Source organism: Canis lupus, chromosome 6 (genome assembly GCF_011100685.1).
Source record: "Canis lupus familiaris isolate Mischka breed German Shepherd chromosome 6, alternate assembly UU_Cfam_GSD_1.0, whole genome shotgun sequence".
Classification (NCBI taxonomy): domain Eukaryota; kingdom Metazoa; phylum Chordata; class Mammalia; order Carnivora; family Canidae; genus Canis; species Canis lupus.
Window position 1 is genome coordinate 41972248 of NC_049227.1, and position 16975 is coordinate 41989222.

Sequence of the window (16975 nt, forward strand, 5' to 3'; positions counted from 1 at the left end):
TAAGCGTCACTGAGATTTGCATGCAGCTGAGGTTTGAAGGACAAGTAAAAACTGGACAAAGGGGTTGGGGTGTGGAGAGCTCTGCGGGCAGGCGGCCTCTGCAGCCACGAGAAATCCCGGGAGGGGCTGCCTCACCGCGTGGCCTCCACGCTCTGGGGGCTCTCGGGTCGGGGAGTGCCACTGGTCAAGTGGGCCGGGGGCTGCGGGGGGATGCCCCTCGGTCCAAGTTTCCCATTTATCAAAGTCATCAAGTATAGACTTTCCGGAAATTTGGATGTTTAAAATGCAATTTGCTAAGTGTAAACCACTGAAATATGACACAATTTTTGTGAGCTTGTTTGGCATTTTTTTTAAATCTACAAGAAGCCTAAAAATAATGCAAGTGGCCCAGTTCTGTCTCCTTCTTGGCAAACAGGCAGTATTGGTCTTGGATAAGAAAAGTGAGGCTTAGAGCAGTCACCCAAAGCCAGAACTTGTCCCCTGGCACCATGCTGTCCTCCCTGACCCTGTAAGACCCAAGCATCAAGGCCCTCGCTCTGAACCCCCTCCTGGAGCCGCTGCCCAGCTCACCCCAGGCTCCTCAGCTCACCTGAACCTGCAGCCTGAGTTCTTCTTCCTGCAGGCACTCCCACCCCCCAACCCCACCCCACCCCCGCAGCTCAGCCCTGCTCCTTGCCTACCCAAGGCCACTGGGGGCTCAGCCACAGACCCAGGAAGGCCCTGGGGACAGCACCTCCACTGCCCTGTGCCCCTCACCTTGTTTGTCTTTGCATACAGCCGAGAAGGACCCCAAGAGGAGCCCCCGGGCAGGGTTCCCCAGGACCCCTCAGCAGCTTCTGCTGGAAGCTCCTCCCCCTCTTCTCTTCCTAAAGGACAGTCTCCTTGGTCAAATGTCATGGCCAGATCTGTAGCTTCACGCTCCTTCTCTGGGACTGCTGCTTGCATGACTCACCTGCTCCCCAGCTGTTTGCAGGGCAAGCATGGTCAGGAAGGGGGGGTGGGGGCTAGGTGTGAACCTGGCCCCAGCCACCTTTCCAAGCCTTCTGAGAGTTCAGCCACTATAAAGGTGTAACTTGAAGCCCAATCACAAAATTAGGGGCCAGACTGGCTGTTGTTTGGAAAACAGAAGCCTGATCAATTATGCTGGGAGAGTGCCAAGGGCCGGGGCACAAAGGAAAAGGAAGGAGTGTCAAGGAAGCAAATGTGTGCAGCTCAGCTGAGCACTGTCCAGGGAGCCCGCCAAAGGGGTTCCAAGCACTGAAATCCCCACCCCCAAGAAGCTTGTTTGCTTGACCCCCATGGGGCCTCAAGGTAGCATACCTGGGACAACCTCTGAAATCCACCTGGCCCCCTCTGTTCTAACTCTCTGGTCTGCATTCCCCATGTGGCCTCTCCCCTTCGGAAAGAACTGCAGGGACCTGGGAGCAGGAATGGTCTGTCCACTGACAGCTGTGGACTTAGGAGTCCCCCCTGAGCCCTAGGAGTCCCCTTGAGCGCTAGGGGTCCCCCTGAGCCCTAGGGGTCTCTACTGAGGACTAGGGGTCCCCCTGAGCACTAGGGGTCTTCACTGAGAGCTATAGGGTCCACCCTGAGCACTAGGGTCCTCGCTGAGCCCTAGGGGTCTTCATTGAGCCCTAGGGGGTCCTTCCCTCATTGAGCACTAGAGAGACGTGGCTGGGCAATAGAGGCCCTCAGTGAGAGCTAGGGGTCCCCCCTGAGCGCTAGGGGTCCCCGTTGAGCTCTAAGGGGTCCCCCCCACCCAGCCCAGCACTAAGGATTCCCCCTGAGAGCTAGGAGTCCTCACTGAGCCCTGGCCGCTGCTCTGAGTCACAGCCTCTGAGAGCCCTTGAAGGCGGATCTACCCAGCGGCAGAGCCCCTCTCCATGTGCCGGGAGTCAGGTTCGGAGCATCTAGGATTGAGGACGGAGCTCTCAAGTGTGGTTCTTCCACAAGGTTAATGGCAGCCTCAGGACCCTTAGGCCTTCCCAGATGCCTCCTGCCTATTCCACTGTGTTCTCCAAAATGCCCCGAAGCTCTTTCTTTAATAGACCTAGAGTTTTCCTCTCCCTGGGCCAACATTCTCTTCCCAGCCCCACACCCCAATGCCTTGCTCCCCAGGTACAAGCCTCAACCTGCCAAGGTCTCTCCTACTGCACCCTTTCCCCCAGAAAGATCTCGAGTGGGAGACCAGAAAGGCAAGTCTCGCTTTTACCTGACCTAAGCTTGAAGTGACCAATTCCCTTGCGAAAGTCTCCACCCACCAACGTTTCCCAGCCACGTAGCCCCACTGTGGTCAGAGCCGCGGGACAGTCAGTCCCCACCATCATAACGGCGCAGGGCTTTGGCCCCACAGAAGCCACACTTTGCAGAGATATGGTATTTATTGAACCATGTGCCTGAAAACCTGATCTATAAGTGCACACGTGTGTGTGTTTGTGCACGCACGCATGCATGTTTGGGATATGCATGCGTGGTCCATGGTCAGCAGTGCCATCAGATGGCCTTGGCCAGTCCCAGGCGGTTGTTAACTCTGTCAAAGACGCTGTAATACTCCCGGATGAAGACATCCCCCAGGATCCACAGCTGGGAATCGCCTTCACCCTGGAAGCCACTGGAGCAGAAGCCCATATCCTGGGAAAGGCGAGGCAGAGATACAGCTAGGCCCGAGGCAGGTCACCGTGTCTGACGGTGGGCCTCCCCCTACCACACCCCACAGTCCCTCTCTCAGCTCGTATTTTCTTTCATCCTTGAAATCACCTTCCGAGGGAAGCAGACAAGTATCAGATTCATCCCACTCAAAAGATGAAGAAATTGATAATTCAGAAAATCAAGTGACTTCATGCAAGGTTACTCACTGGGGTCCCCTCACTCCACTCCTCCTCACCTGTCCTCTCTAGCACCCCCCTTCCACTCAGCACCTACTGCCCTGATGACCAGCCAGACCAGGCCCAGGGGCCTGAGGCCTTGCCCGTTGTGTGTACTCAGGGCTGGGTCAAAGCTGAGGCCAGTGGGTGAGGAGGGCTAAGGGCCGGGTCCCGAAGCCCAGGCTACCTACAAAAATCCTGGACGATGCTGCATGCTGCAGGCCTCTGGGCTTAGAAGCTGGAGCGGTGGATGCAGTTCCCACAGGGAGCGGGCTGTGGTCCTGCCAACCCAACCCTCCCTTGGGCTGCGGGGCTCTCTACTTTCATTCTGCCCCGCTTCTCCCAGGATGGAGCTGTATCGGCCATGAGGGAGGCCCACTCAGAAGGGCCAGTTCGTTTACATGCACTTCCTGCATTTTCCCTTGGGGCCCCGCCACTTTACAACTGGCTGACTTGCCAGGAGAGTGGAGGAGTGCTAGGTGGACCCAGGCTTCTTCTCCTGAGAACTCCTACCTGGCTGGTGTAGGCAGACGGGGGCAGTGGGTACTTTCTGCCGTGGATCTCAAAGACCACCGAAGGCATGCTGCCCAGGTTCCCGCAGTTGATGTCAAACTAGACCAGAAGGAGGTCATCTTAGATGGACGGTAGATCTGATGGGGCTGGGTGAGGCCAGAGAAGGGCCAACCCAGGACCCCTTCCTCTGCACTGGAGCCAAGAGGTAGGAGGGCCTGCCCACTCAGAGGACTCTAGGGAGACCCCCAGGCCTCAGAAGAGTTACACTGAGAGGGACCTGCTGTCAGCCAGTGCAGGAACACACCCCAGCTTGAGATAAAGGAGGATGGGCCTCCGAGTTTTCTCCAGGCTCAGCCAGACCTCCCCAGGACCCCGGAGCACTTAGCTGTCAGGGAGGAGGCAAAGAGACCCGTGGGTGGAGGAGGAGCAAGGGGGTATAGCAGAGTCAGGGATGCACGATCCTCCTGGGGGACGGGAGGCCAGACCTCGGCCTCTGCATGAGACACGAGAGCTCTGACAGCAATGATGCGCCAAGCTAAAAGACCACTGTGAAGGCCTCCTGAGAAATCCCAGCCCCTCCAGGGAAATGGGCCAGGCCTCACCATCCCATATTGGTCCTGTGTGGCTCCAATGGCTGACTGGATGTTGAGGATGTCGCTGTTGGGCCCAACCAGCATAGAGGTGCCTGTGTCCAGGATGGCCTGACAGCCACCATCACAGGCCACCACCACACCATTGACAGTAACGCTGCAGAGTGGAAACAGGACAGCCTCGCAGTGCGTCCAGCATGCAGCCCGCCCTCCCTGGCCCTCCCCCCCATCCTCCCCCGCCAGGATCCTCAGGCAGGGAGGAAAGGCTGGACCTTTCCCTTGGGCTCCTTCCTAGAGTCCCCAAAACTTGCTGAGCTCAGAGAAAAGACCTAAAAACATTTACTTCCAAGTCAGTGGCTAAATCAAGGCTGTCCCACCTTCCATGGGACAGAAACTTCAATAGAACAGCAAAGTCATGGGTACATGGGTGGTGGCACAGGCCGTTTAAACATCTGACTCTTGGTTTCAGCTCGGGTTGTGATCTTGGGATCAAGCCCTGAATTGGGCTCCGTGCTGGGCAAGGAGTCTGTTTAAGAGACTCTGCCCCTCCCCCAGCTCACCCCTCAAATAAATAAATAAATCTTTTTTTAAAACCCAGCAAAGTTGTGTGCACTAAGGGGTGAAATGAGTACTGCCCTAGTTGCCTAAAGATCTGGCTTCAAGTCCTCTCCCTGACGTTCACTTGCTGCAGGTCTTGGGCGAGTCACCAACCTGCCCGGACTCGGGCTTCTCAGACACAAGACGGGTATGCTAGCAACTCTTTCCTTGACTTCCTCGAGGGATGGTCACAAGGTTCAGACTTGATGTTAGTAAATTATAAAGTGAGGACACTAGTGTGGAACCCACCCCCTAGGGTTTCAGTGAGGAATGAACGAGAACAGCCCCAATATCAGTCATTGCAATGCCTTCAGGCAGTAGGGCCTGGTCAGTGCCGGGCTCCTATTAGCAGAGCAGCAGGAAACGTCAGTGTCCTCACTGACAAAGGTCACCGGCCTTGGAAGTGTCTAACTCTGAGTCTGATGTGAGAGGCTCATGAGCTCCCAGCGCTCACGGGCTGATCCCGGGCCCTCGCAGCCCCCCACCCGGAGGCGGCTGTGGCGCACTCACCTGTCCACGGTGAACTGCCAGTACTCCTCCACGGTCACGGGCACCCAGTGCAGGGCGCCTGTGTAGTAGGTCGGGTCTATGGCTCCCAGCGTCAGCATGCTCCCCTGGCCATTCCTGAAACCAAGGAAAGGCGTGTTGCGGCATTCTGACCCCCCGGCTTGGCGAGGCTGCCCTGTCGCACCCGCGGGCCTAGCACACGCTGTCCTCCCTGCCTCACCTGGATCACCACCCCGAGCCTCAGCGAAGCTTCCCCCGCCACCCAGCACACCCACCCCCGTTAGACTGGGCTACCCCGTCACCGCCAAGCCTTCCCTGCGCCCCGACCTGCCTGCAGCCCTAAGCATAATTGTGTAATTGCGTGTCGTCTGCCTCGCCTGCTAGAGAGCGGACTCCCAGTCTGCCTTGTTTGCTGACGAAGCCCCGTCTCCTGGCGCAGCACCTGCACAGTCACACCCACCAACACTTCTGGAATGAACGCATGAGTGTACCAGGTGCCCCCTTGCCTGGGTTCCCCTGACCTCGGTTCCCCAGCACCCTCCTTCCCCTGAGGGCAGCGCCCTTCTCTCTATCCTGCCACCTGCCCCTCTGTTCAGCTGAGCAGCACCATCACGGGGCAGGAAGAGAGGGGAGGGAAAAAAAAGAGGAAAGGAGAGGGAGCTCTGGGCTCCAGGTGTGACTTAGGCACCAGTTCAGGGTGATGTCTCCCCCAGGCCTGTTTCCCATGTGGTGAGCGGGGAGGTCGGACTCCTTCGGACCCTAAGAGTCTGTGAATCTCAGTGACGTCCACAATGACTAAGGAGGCCCGGCCCCTTTGGAGAAAAGACGGTAAACGTCCCCACGCAGAGATGGGGTCAGGCTTCATGCTTCAAGTGCCAGAAGTCAAAGTCAGATGTGGGTCGCTGGATTCTGGCTGCAGCAGGGGCTCCGCTGGGGGCTTTGGACAAGGTGTTGGGTCTGGAAGCCTGGGAGGCTCAGTCGGTTAAGCGTCTGCCTTCAGCTCAGGTCATGATCTCAGGGTGCTGGGATGGAGCCCCATATCAGGCTCTCTGCTCAGCGGGGAGGCTGCTTCTCCCTCTATCCTTCTCCTCTGTTTATGATCTCTCTCTTTTTCTCTCTCTCTCAAATAAATAAATAAAATCTTAAAAAAAAAAATAAGTTGGGTCTGCCTGGAAACAAGGAGAGGTTTGCTTGGGTTCTGGCCAGCAGGCTTGAGTTGCAGTGTCCCAAAGGGGCTGATATCCCTCAGACCTTGCCAGGCCGTGTAAGTCCACCCTGGCTGGGGATAGCTCCTACCTGGACAAATACACAGAGAACAGGTCTTGGGCCACCAGGTGATTCTGCATCATGTTGTCAAACACAGGCACTGAGTACGGGGAGGCGAGAGAGGGGTAGGCCAGCCCCAGGATGCCATCGAACTCAGAGTAGGTAAAGATGCTGCCAGGCTCCTGAGTGCTCAGGCCCACAGTCTGCTGGGGGTCCACAATGCTGGAGACCTGCAAGGGATGCGAGAGAAGCAGAGTGACCTCCTTGGGCCAGAGGCAGGAAGATCCTGGGGCAGGCCAGTATCCGGGTCAGCCCCTGGGGCCCAGCCCCTGGGGAGCTCGAGAGAGAACACCCTTGTTTCCCAGCCCTGCTCTGTGGTTTTGAGTCCAGTTTTGAGAGGACCCAGGGAAGAGTGAAGACAGCAGTGTTCAAGGTACAGAAGTTGATGGGTGAGCCCAAAGAACGGGGTGGGGTGAGGGATGCTCCGAGGCCCCCTGCCAGCCTGCGGCCCCCTTGGCAGTGGCACAGGGGCCCTTGGCCAGTGAAGAGCTGTGGGCAGCACTGCGGACAGAAAGAACATATACACACTTTGCATCTAAGAGCCCTGGCTATGTGTCCTTGCTCTGTCCTGTGCTGCCTGTGTGACCCTGAACGAGCACCTCTCTGAGCCTCAATCTCCTCACCTGTTAAATGAAATAATAACACCTGCATCTGACAGCAGTGTTGGCCTCTGTTTCACTAATGCTGAACCTGTATCGAGCACTTACTAAATGTTTGGCCGTTGGACGTTAATGGCATGATGCTAAGGAAGTGCTGCCTCCACATCTCTTGTTAATCTGCCCTCGGCCTGGGAAGGCCGATGTGCCCACCAGGCCATTCTGAGCCTGCTTCCACCCAGCCCCTTATAACCAAACCGTCCCCCACTCAGGCAGCCAAAGTGATCTTTGAAAATGGGCGTCCAGTCACGTCACCCCTTGCTACGACCCTCCACAGCCTCCCACCCCACCCCCCACCAGTGTCCTAGAGCACCGTCACCTTCTGATCCTACTTCTCACCCCTCATCTCAGGCTTCTGACCCCTTGCTCACGCTCCCTAACCCCCATCAACCTTTCCCCTCCTCCCATGCCCTGACTTGGCCTCATTGCCGTGTGGGCCCGCTGAGGGGGGCCAGACCCCCATGGCTCTCTCCCCCATCCCTTGCCCAAGGTGGGCACATGAGGGCCACCCGGTGCACCATGGCTCAGGCAGGGGAGTCGCCTTCCTGGGCCCTGTCTGCTGGGCCACCTCAGCCAGTGGTCTGGGACCTCCACGGTCTGGTGCTGACCCCTGGGGAGGCCTGAGCTGGGTGGGCACCTGCTTTGCCAACAGAAGAGGCTGAGGAGAGGGCCGTCAGCTGAGAAGAGCTGTGTGTGTCCCTTTGGGTTCAAAGCAAAAGAGCCTTCAGCCAGACCCAGGAAGAACTCAAGGAAGATGGAAGTGATAAGCACCAGGGGATGCTGCTTGGCTCTTAAGATAATGGCTGAAGAAGGAAAGCAGAAAGCTCATGTGTACTGAGCACTGACTATGTGCCCGTCCCTGTGTTGACTACTTTAGAAGCCACAGAGCTGCAGAAGGGAGAGGAAGCCTTGCTCAGGGGCCACAGATGCTCCCTGACATGAAAGATGCCACTCGATGGCCCTTCTGGGGCAAAGGAGTGAGGTCAAGCCAAGGGCATTGCTCAGAGAGTCGGAAGCATAGGTCTGACACGGAGCGCCCAGCACGGGCTGTGTGACTTGGGGACTTTGGGGAAGTTACCAACTCATGGGACCTTCAATTTCCTCATCTGCACAATGGGGAAAACTACCTCCCTGAGAACTAATTTACAATGAGGTCACACATATGACACCAAAGCGTTCGGTGCTGGCGCGGGCTCGGGATTCTGAACGGACTGTGGCAAGGACAGATGACAAAGGATGGGGAAGAAGGAAACTGGGCATGGAGAAGCCTCTCGGGGGGACTGTGAGGGCTGGCATGGGAAGGAGAGAAGGGAGGAGAAGAGGGTGGATGAGATCCCTCCCAGCATCCCTACCCACCAGGCACCCCAGTCGGGGAGGGGCAGGGCCCCAAAGGGCCTCTCAGCCCCAGCTGGGGAGCAGCCGGCCAGAGCCTGTGTGTCTGGGTGGCAAAGCAGCTAGTGGGGAAGGAAGGGTGAGCGCCGGCTGGCCCAAAGCCCCACTCACAGTGACAGTATCAAGGCCCAGAAAGCCCTGCATGCTGCCCGTGCCGTACTGGATGGACAGGGGCTCATTCAGGTTCTGGAAGGTGGAGGACTTGGCTGGGTCGAAGCGGTGATGGCTTTCTGAAACACAGACCCAGGGTTAGCGAGGCCCATAGATAGTCTCCTTGCCCCTGACGGCGCCGGCCAGGGCTGAGACCTCACTAGGCCTTGTAAGAATATGGTCTAAATACCAACCCTTCCTGCTGAAAATAAGCAACGCATTCTCTCTTGATCCCCCACGTTTAGTAAAGAAAATTATTCTTTGCTGCTCAGCCCACCTCTCTGAACCCAGTGCTACCTGTGTAGCTGCCAAACAAAACAAGAAAGAAAACAAGCTGTCCCTGTGGTTTCCATAGACATTTTACTCTTACCAGCTCTGTAACCTTAGGCAAGAGCCTTTTCTTCTCTCAACTTTGCTTCCTTCTCTGGTAAAGGGAGATAAAAAGAGCACCAATCTCCCAGGATTATTGAAGAAATCAATTATTAATAAGCATCAAATAAAATCATTTACATGTATTGAACATCGACTCATCATTAGTAACGGATCCTGGCCCTCTATTCCCCCAGCACCCGCTGGCATACCATACGTAGTCCCATTTTATAGGAAGGAAACCCAAAGACTCAGGAGGGTCAGCGGCTTGCCTGGGCTCCTCATAAAGACTAAATAAGTAAATACCAGGGCGCCTGGGTGGCTCAGTCAGTTGAGCGTCTGCTTTGGCTCAGGTCATGACCTGGAGTCCCTGGGCTCCAGCCCCACGGCAGGCAGCGGGCTCTCTGCTCAGTGGGGAGTCTGCTTCTCCCTCTCCCTCTGTCCCCTCTCCCCTGCTCGCTTGTGCTCTGTTCTTTCTCTTGTACTCTCTCTCTTTCTCAAATGAATAAAATAAATAAATAAATAGCCTAAGTGCCCCTAATTTCTAGCTGGCGCTTTATGCATTAAGCCCCTGATTTGCACCCCTTCTCCATCTGTGGGCAGTTGGAAGGGGTGAGCGAGGAGATGGGACACATTCAGGAGGCTGGAAATGTCAAAGCAAGCTCTCCTGTACCCACGTTCTCCCCAGCACCCCACAGCTCGAGTGGTGGCCAGAATGCAAGCAAAGCCTCTCCCTGTTTCCAGCAGACCCAACGCCTTGTCCAAAGCCCCCAGCGGAGCCCCTGCTGCAGCCAGAATCCAGCGACCCACATCTGACTTTGGCTTCTGGCACTTGAAGCGTGAAGCCTGACCCCATCTCTGCGTGGGGCGTTTACCATCCTTTCTCCAAAGAGGCCGGGCCTCCTCAGTCATTGTGGACGTCACTGAGATTCACGGACTCTTAGGCTCCGAGGGAGTTCAACCTCCCCCCTCACCACACGGGCAGCAGAGTCCTGGGCTCTGGGCCTGGGGGCTGCCAGGGAGCTCACTCACGGCAGGCAGTACTCTTGCAGTAGACAGAGGGCACCCAGAGGTCGGAGGAGCCGGTGTCAAACACCACGGTGAATTCCTGGGGTGGGGTCCCAATGGAGATCCTCCCGAAGTACTGACACTGGGGACAGATAGCAGTGTGGCAGGCGGGAAGGACAGCAAAGGGATAAGGATCAATGCTTGGCACAGAGCAAAGGAGAAGGGGGGGAATGAGGATCGCTGGGGAGGGTCCTCCCAACCCCCCCCACCCCACCACCCAGGGCTTCTGACCCGCTTCGCTTGCCTGCCCCTCCCACAAGCACTACAACCACGGCTCCCTCAGCCTCAGAGGCAGACATTAGATCAAAACATAAGCCCTTCCTGGTAGAAAGACTGGGACCCCCCCAGCCCCTGGCAGGGACTCAGAGATGGGGCACCAGTGAGGTACAGACCCCAAGTCCCGACCCAAGCTGTCCCTGCCATGCCTCCTTGCCCACCTCCCCATGTCAGAACTAGGGTTGGAGCGGGGGTGAGCATGACCTAGTGAGGGAAGGAGCACAGGAGAGACAAGGCTGCCTGTCTACTGCCGGAGTGACAGATGAGGGGGCGACAGGCTCCAGAGAGGAAGAGGCCACATCCCTGTCGGGTCCTGGGTGGCCGCAGATGGGCACTGGTGCCCCATCCCTGCTGGGCCCAGACTAAGACATGGGTCCCCCGGGCTGGAAAAGCCAGGCATGTGGTGCACAGGGGAGCAGATTATGTGCCCCCAGGGATGTCGTCTGCAGGTCGCCTGAGCTCAGACCCTGCTGGCGGTGACATTCAGAGCCTTGCCTTTGCTGGGTCTGCTGGCCCAGTGCAGAGCTGCCTGAGGGGCATGGGGGCGGCCTCCACAGCCCACGGGGCTCCATGAATCCTAGAAGAGGAAAGAGGCAGGGGCCGGGGGGTCCCCCTCACACAGAGAGAGCAGAGCCACTTACGTCCAGGTAGTTGGCCAAGGGCTCGCTGGCCACCTTCTCTAAATTTGAGTACTTCCTGCTGATGGCATACGGGTGTTTCTTCAGGAAGTCCTCTAGGAGCCCATGCTCCTTCAGGGCCTTTCTCAGCGACTTGCCTTTGTGCAGAGGGACCCTGAGGAGACGGGGAAGAGTTCATGATGCTGGTGGGCTTCTCCTCAGGGCTGCCGGCCTCCGAGAGGTGCCCAGAAGTGCCGCAATTCGGTGCTCCCCCTTACTAACCACAATGCACTCTGACAGTCCCTAGTCCTTTCTCTTTTCATTAAGTTGGTGGAGATTTAATTTAATTGATAGCCTACTAATGAGTTTTGCAACTCCGAGGTCTGAGAGATACAATAGCATTCCTTCAGGTCTCTGAATCCTTGCAGCCTGCCTCCTGCAGGCCGGACACCGTGTGGGCACAGGGGTACGGTATCTGCCGTCTGGGAGCACTCGGCCTGGAGAGGGGTGGCGTCCCCCCGACGCTGCTCCATGCTGTGGAAACGCTCCCTCCTTGTGGCCCCTGTGACCGGCTCTCTGGGTAGCGTGAAAATTCTTCAAAGGGTCTCAGGACAGAGTGTGGTCCTCGGGAGCTTCTAACAGAGTTTAGATGTTGGACAGTGGAAGCAAATCAACGGAAGAGAATCGAGAGGGAAACCAGCGGAGGCTTTCTGGATCCAGCTCTGTAGGCTGTGGCACCCTGGGTAGCCCCTCAAAGCCCTCTGAGCTCCAGCTTCACCTCTGCAAAATGGGCAACCTCCTTCCTTTCCAGCCCCTCTCCAGCCCTGCTTTTGACCAAGCTTGTAGCTTCACCTCTTTGGTGCCTAGCGCCCCCTCCTGTAGGTTGAAGGAATGTAGGCTGCCGATCCCGCATGTCCCCCCAGTTCCAAGGGCCATGCGGTCCTCCTCCTCCATGGGGCTGACTGAAGGACAAGTGGAGACCGCAGCTATGAACGTGCTTGGAGAGCGATCAAATGGCAGCAGCTGTAAAACCCTCAAAGAAAATGGGTGTTCTCGTGGGGTTCACACCCCAGACGGGTCCCCTATGGAGCAGCCCTGCATGTGATTTATGGGCTCTCCTCCGGTGCCTTTCTTCTCCAGCCCTCAAGTGTGACTTCAGCCAGGACCCAACAGAAATAAAAGGTCCTTGAGACATTTCCCAGCCTTTGTGTCCGATGATAGAAGAAGACACAGCCCGAAAGGAAGGAGACTCCCAGAACCAATCCTACAGCCACCCTTTCCTGTGTCCCCATGTCCAGGCCCCTCTGTGTTCTGCTTGCTTGGCTCCTGCTCCTGCTCAGCTCAGGATCCACTCGTGGGATGCCTGGGACTCCCACAGAGGTAGCCGCCTCTCTGCTGCGCTGCTGTGTCCAGCACAGGGCCCCAGGGAGCCTCCCTCAGAGGGATGCTGGCCCACTTCCCAGCCAAGAGCTAGGAAGTCCCATCACCATGGAAACCATGCTCCGCTGGTGCTGCCCTCAGTCCCTGCACTGAGACCACCCAATGCCTGGCACTCAACAGAACTTCAGTTTCAAGACCATAAGGAGCTCTGACTGGTCAAAGACACCCTGGTCCCTTTTGAGGGATCCAGCTTCCCAGGGAATGGATTCAGGTCTCCCCAGGCTCAGGGCTTGAGGAGCCACTTGGGCTCGAGCCTGGGAACCGGAAATAGCATGATTTTGTGGCAAGAGCATAGGTCCCCTTGGGACCAAGACCCAACTCCTCCAGCATGAACCATGGGCCTTGGGCAGCTCAGGGACCCTCCCTAAACAACAGCTTCCTCATCTGTAAAATGCAAACAATAATGTCTACCTAATCCAGGAGGATTAGTGGCACCTAGTAGCAAGCAGCTCCAGAAATATCAGTTACAGGGTGCCTGGCTGAGTCAGTCGGCAGAGGATGTGACTCTTGATCTCTGGGTCGTGAGTTCGAGCCCCATGATGGGTATAGAGATTACTTTTTTAAAAAATCATTTAAAAAATTATCAAAAAAGGAAATATCAGTTATTAATTTTGGAGCAGAAATTGGGAATCTCACCCAGAGGACTTTATTTTGGTTGAGAAACGCATACATAGCTCTTATCGTGTGCCAAGCACTGTGCAAAGCATTTTACAAACACCCACTCGTGCACTCCTCATGACTAGCCTGTAAGATGGATGCTTTCTGTTATCCTAATTTCACAGTGGAAGAGGAAACAGGGCACAGATAGTCAGGTTAGTGATGCAGGTGGGTATCAAACCACAGGCAGTCTGACTCTAGAAGCCATGCCCTTAATATCCCAGGCTGCCCATCTTACCCTGTGTTCTTGTTCACCGCCCCCGCCCCCCTGCAGTGGCAGGAGCACACTTAGAGGGAAAGGTCCCAAATGCAAAGGCAGGATTGACCGAGTGCGTTTCCTGGGGACCTGCAGCATGGCCTCTGAAGATTCCGGGGGGGCGACTGTGGGACGCCAGGAGAGAGACCCACCCAGAGCAGGTGCGAGTGATGCCCTTTCCCTTCCCTGGGGCCTGACACCCACCTGGTGACCCCACTGCCCTGGGAGAGGGCGAGGACTGCAAGTAGCACCACGAGACACCTCATCCTGGACACCGCGGGCTGGCCACTGCTGGAGCCAGTACTCATCCCCACAGCTTTTATAGAGGGTACAGGGTTCTCTCTGGCTGGAAGCCCGGGCTACAGAGATGACCCCCTGACTTGGGGCTGCTCTGCAAACACATTAAGATAGCAGCCAGAGTACCCAATACCCACTGTGATAAGGGCCACAAAGTCCACCACTGCAAGGACTTCAAAGCTGAAGCGTACACGTGCTTGATCTTTAGGCTGAGAAATGTCACATAGGCCTCCCTGACCTGATTTCCCCTCCAGACATGTCTACTTGAGCTAACGCAGTGGGATCACCGCCAGAAACCTGTCTCATGTTCCATCTTAGGGTCTGTAACGAGGTCTCTTCGCAGCAGACCCCCCTCCTACCTTAGCTGCCTCTCCTCCCTGGGCCTGAACTCCCAGGGAGCCAGCAGCCTGCCCTGTCCAGGGATCTCCAGCTCAGTCCGCCCAGCCCCACATGCCAGGGAGCAGTCAGTCTACTCCCAAGGCAGAGAGTGCTCCTTCAATCTGTCACCCCAGGCTAAGAGACCTTAGCAAGCCCAAGACCTCTGCACTGTGCAGGCTGTGTCCCCTGGTTCCTGTGAGAAGGGTGTTGGGAAGGTGAGGGGTAGATGCTGGATCCCAGGAGCTGCTGCATGGGGGTGCTGGCGAGGGTGAAGAGGGAAGGCAGATGTGTGCCACACACACGGAGGGAGGAAGAGATGCTGTGGTGATCAGATTTAGGCAGCAGATGAGGCCAAGAGCGGGCACCCTAGTCCCACACAGATGTCTAAGATGAGCTTCTCAGAGCGCACATGCAGGGCTTTGTGATGAGCATAGCACCCCGCCACCACCCTAGAGAGAATTAGGGCAAAAAGGGACACAAAGACTCAGCCACAGAATGGGTGGAGAGGGAAGGCTGTGAGCTGGAAAGTAAGGATCAAAGCAGGAACATGCAGGGGCTCTGGGGCCACAGGTGTGCAGGAGCCTGTGGTGCCGACACCCTGCAGGACAGTCGTCAGGGAGGCAAGGGAGTGGCCCAGAGAGGGCAGGCTTGGTAGCCAACGAGGCAGGCATGCAGTGGGCCCGGGACACAGGGCACGCTGAGAGGGACAGCCCCAGAATGTCCCGTGTTTGACTGGAGGGCTTCGGGAGGCCCAGCAGCAGGGGAACTGAGAGCTTGATGGCGGGAGTGAGGAAGACAGCCAGCTGTGAGCCTTCCCTTGGCAAGGCCCTGCCCAGCCACCCACATCCCTCCTCAAAGGCCTGTGTGTCCTGCCCAGCGGCCCCGCATCTGGGTGGTCTTCCCTCCCCCACACCAGCACGGAGCAGGAGAGCAGGACGCCTAGGAGATGATCACTAAATGCTTGGTTAAGCAAACGAGCTCGTGAACGGTCTTCCCACCCCTCTCGGGGCACAGCAGGGCCATGCCTTTCTTATGAGCTGCAGATGACGAGATGGAGACTTGGAGAGGTGGATGGACTTGCCCCTGAAGAAGTTTAAATGGCCACAAGACCCCTGGTCTGTCACACTCCACACGGCCCCACAGGGCCCGGCATGCTATGGGAATTTCACGAGTTTGCAATAGCAAGTCTGGAGCAGGTCTGCTTCTGGCTCACTCCTGCCGACCCCTGCAGACCCCTGGGGACAGCCGTGCCTGTGCACGATATCTGGGGCCGGACCCTCCGGGGTCAACAACACCAGCATTGTGGTACCCTGCTCCACGCCACCCGGGGCCCAGCCCCACCCAGCAGCTCAGGGCCGGGAGAATCAGGCTCAGCCATCCGTCTCACTGGAAGGTGACCCTCAAAGCCAAAAACTAAAGATCCCTTAGCCCTGGTTGCTCTGTGTTTACTCACGAGATTGACATCATTCTAACAGCATTCACGCGCATGCTATCGGGAGCGCTGCCCCAGATTGCACAGAGCATTGGAACTGCTTATCCACGGGGGCAGGCCAAGAATCACAAAAAGCTTTTAGAAAAAACTATGATAAGATTTCATCACTGGCTACCCAGTACCAGGCGAGGACAACTTCCCTTGGTCTAGATTCTTTGTGCCTGGGGACGGACTCACAAAAATGGCAAAACAAAATCAGGGCCTGGGGACAAGCTATCCTGGGTAACCAACCCCCTGTGATCTCCACTCAGACATAAGCAGCAACAAAGTCGGTTCAACTCAGTATCTTGAGCATCTTCTACGTGCTCACAATGGCCACAGAGGTATGGAGCTGGTGTCATCTCCATGCCTGGGGAGCCCACAGTCAGGTGGGGAAAGATTTGATCCCATATGTGACCCTGCTGTGATAAGCAGTAGAGGGAGAAATCCAAAGGGACATACATCTCCCCCTGCAAGCAGCCAGTTGACAGGGGAGCGTGGTTTCTGGAAAGTACAGATGTGACTATCCTGGGCCTCAATCCTGGGCCTGCCATGTGGTGGTGTGGCCTTGAGCAAGTCCCTTAATTTCTGGGCGCCTCAGTTTTCTTTTCTGATACTGAGATGTTCATGTTAGGATCAAAGACAGACAGTCCATGTGTTGGGATTTCTGTGAGTCATAAATGACTGCTGTTACCTGACCTTGGCCAAGTCACTCCCAGCCTCGAATGTGCAGGTCACAAGCTCATGGAGCAGGTCTGAATCTCAGGTATGTACAAAGCATCAGTTCTTTTCCTGTTAGAGAAATCAACTGAATTTCTGCGTTGTCCCTCCAGGCGGAGGGGGCAAATTAATCAGTCATTTTTGCATAGTGCTGCAGAGGTGCCTCTGCACACATGACTCCCCAGCATGCCGAGTTTCCAGGACGTGCCCGGTGGTCTTTCCTCACCCCTGCCTGGGCCCCTGCTGCCTCCATGCCCAACCTGGGCCAGTCTAGCCTTCTGGAGGCGGCCTCATACTCCCTGAGACAGGCCACACAGTCACTCCTCTCTGGTCTTGCCACCCCTCTGGGCCACCACCCGGAAGCAGGTCCCAGGTCCTCGCCACTTAGGACCCGCCTGTCTCCCCCACCTCTTCCTTCTACACCCTCCGAGGAGCCCTAAGTTCCCCTAAAGCCCTAGGCTTCAGGCAACGACATCCTGACCTGGAAGTCCTACAGGTCGCCTCTGCTTTCTTTTTTTTTTTTTTTTTCCGCCTCTGCTTTCTGCTCTCAGTACATCTTCACAGAGGCAAAAAAAAAAAAAAAAGAAAAGAAAAAAGGAGCAGTGTTGGCTTTTCCTCTTCTGAGGAAAAGAGAAAGGAGAAAATGAGAGGATTTTTTTTAAGATTTTATTTATTTATTCATGAGAGACACAGAGAGAAAGGCAGAGACACAGGCAGAGGGAGAAGCAGACTCCCTGCAGGGAACCCAATTGGGACTTGATCCCAGGACCCCGGGATCACGCCCTGGGCTGAAGGGAGATGCTCAACCGCTGAGCCACCCGGGTACCTCAG

The 16975-nt window shown here is 56.4% G+C and overlaps 1 protein-coding gene across 1 annotated transcript; it reads right to left on the minus strand.

The window, feature by feature from the left end:
- Nucleotides 1-2362: 2362 nt before the first annotated feature.
- On the minus strand, nucleotides 2363-13571 carry LOC100856000 (chymosin-like). Its single transcript, XM_038538902.1, has 9 exons — nucleotides 13483-13571; nucleotides 10950-11100; nucleotides 9997-10114; nucleotides 8557-8675; nucleotides 6368-6567; nucleotides 5075-5188; nucleotides 3980-4124; nucleotides 3378-3476; nucleotides 2363-2631 (listed from the first exon to the last, which is right to left on the minus strand). Exons 1-9 carry the CDS (start codon nucleotides 13542-13544, stop codon nucleotides 2494-2496), a joined length of 1146 nt encoding a protein of 381 aa, XP_038394830.1. The 5' UTR covers nucleotides 13545-13571; the 3' UTR covers nucleotides 2363-2493.
- Nucleotides 13572-16975: the final 3404 nt, after the last annotated feature.

Coding starts and splice junctions, on each gene's coding strand:
- LOC100856000 (XM_038538902.1), bottom strand. CDS start 13,544: ATGAGGTGTCTCGTGGTGCTACTTGCAGTCCTCGCCCTCTCCCAGGGC. Junction 11,101..13,482: donor CAGGGCAGTGGGGTCACCAG/GTGGGTGTCAGG, acceptor CCGTCTCCTCAG/GGTCCCTCTGCACAAAGGCA. Junction 3,477..3,979: donor CACAGGACCAATATGGGATG/GTGAGGCCTGGC, acceptor CTTCTGGTCTAG/TTTGACATCAACTGCGGGAA.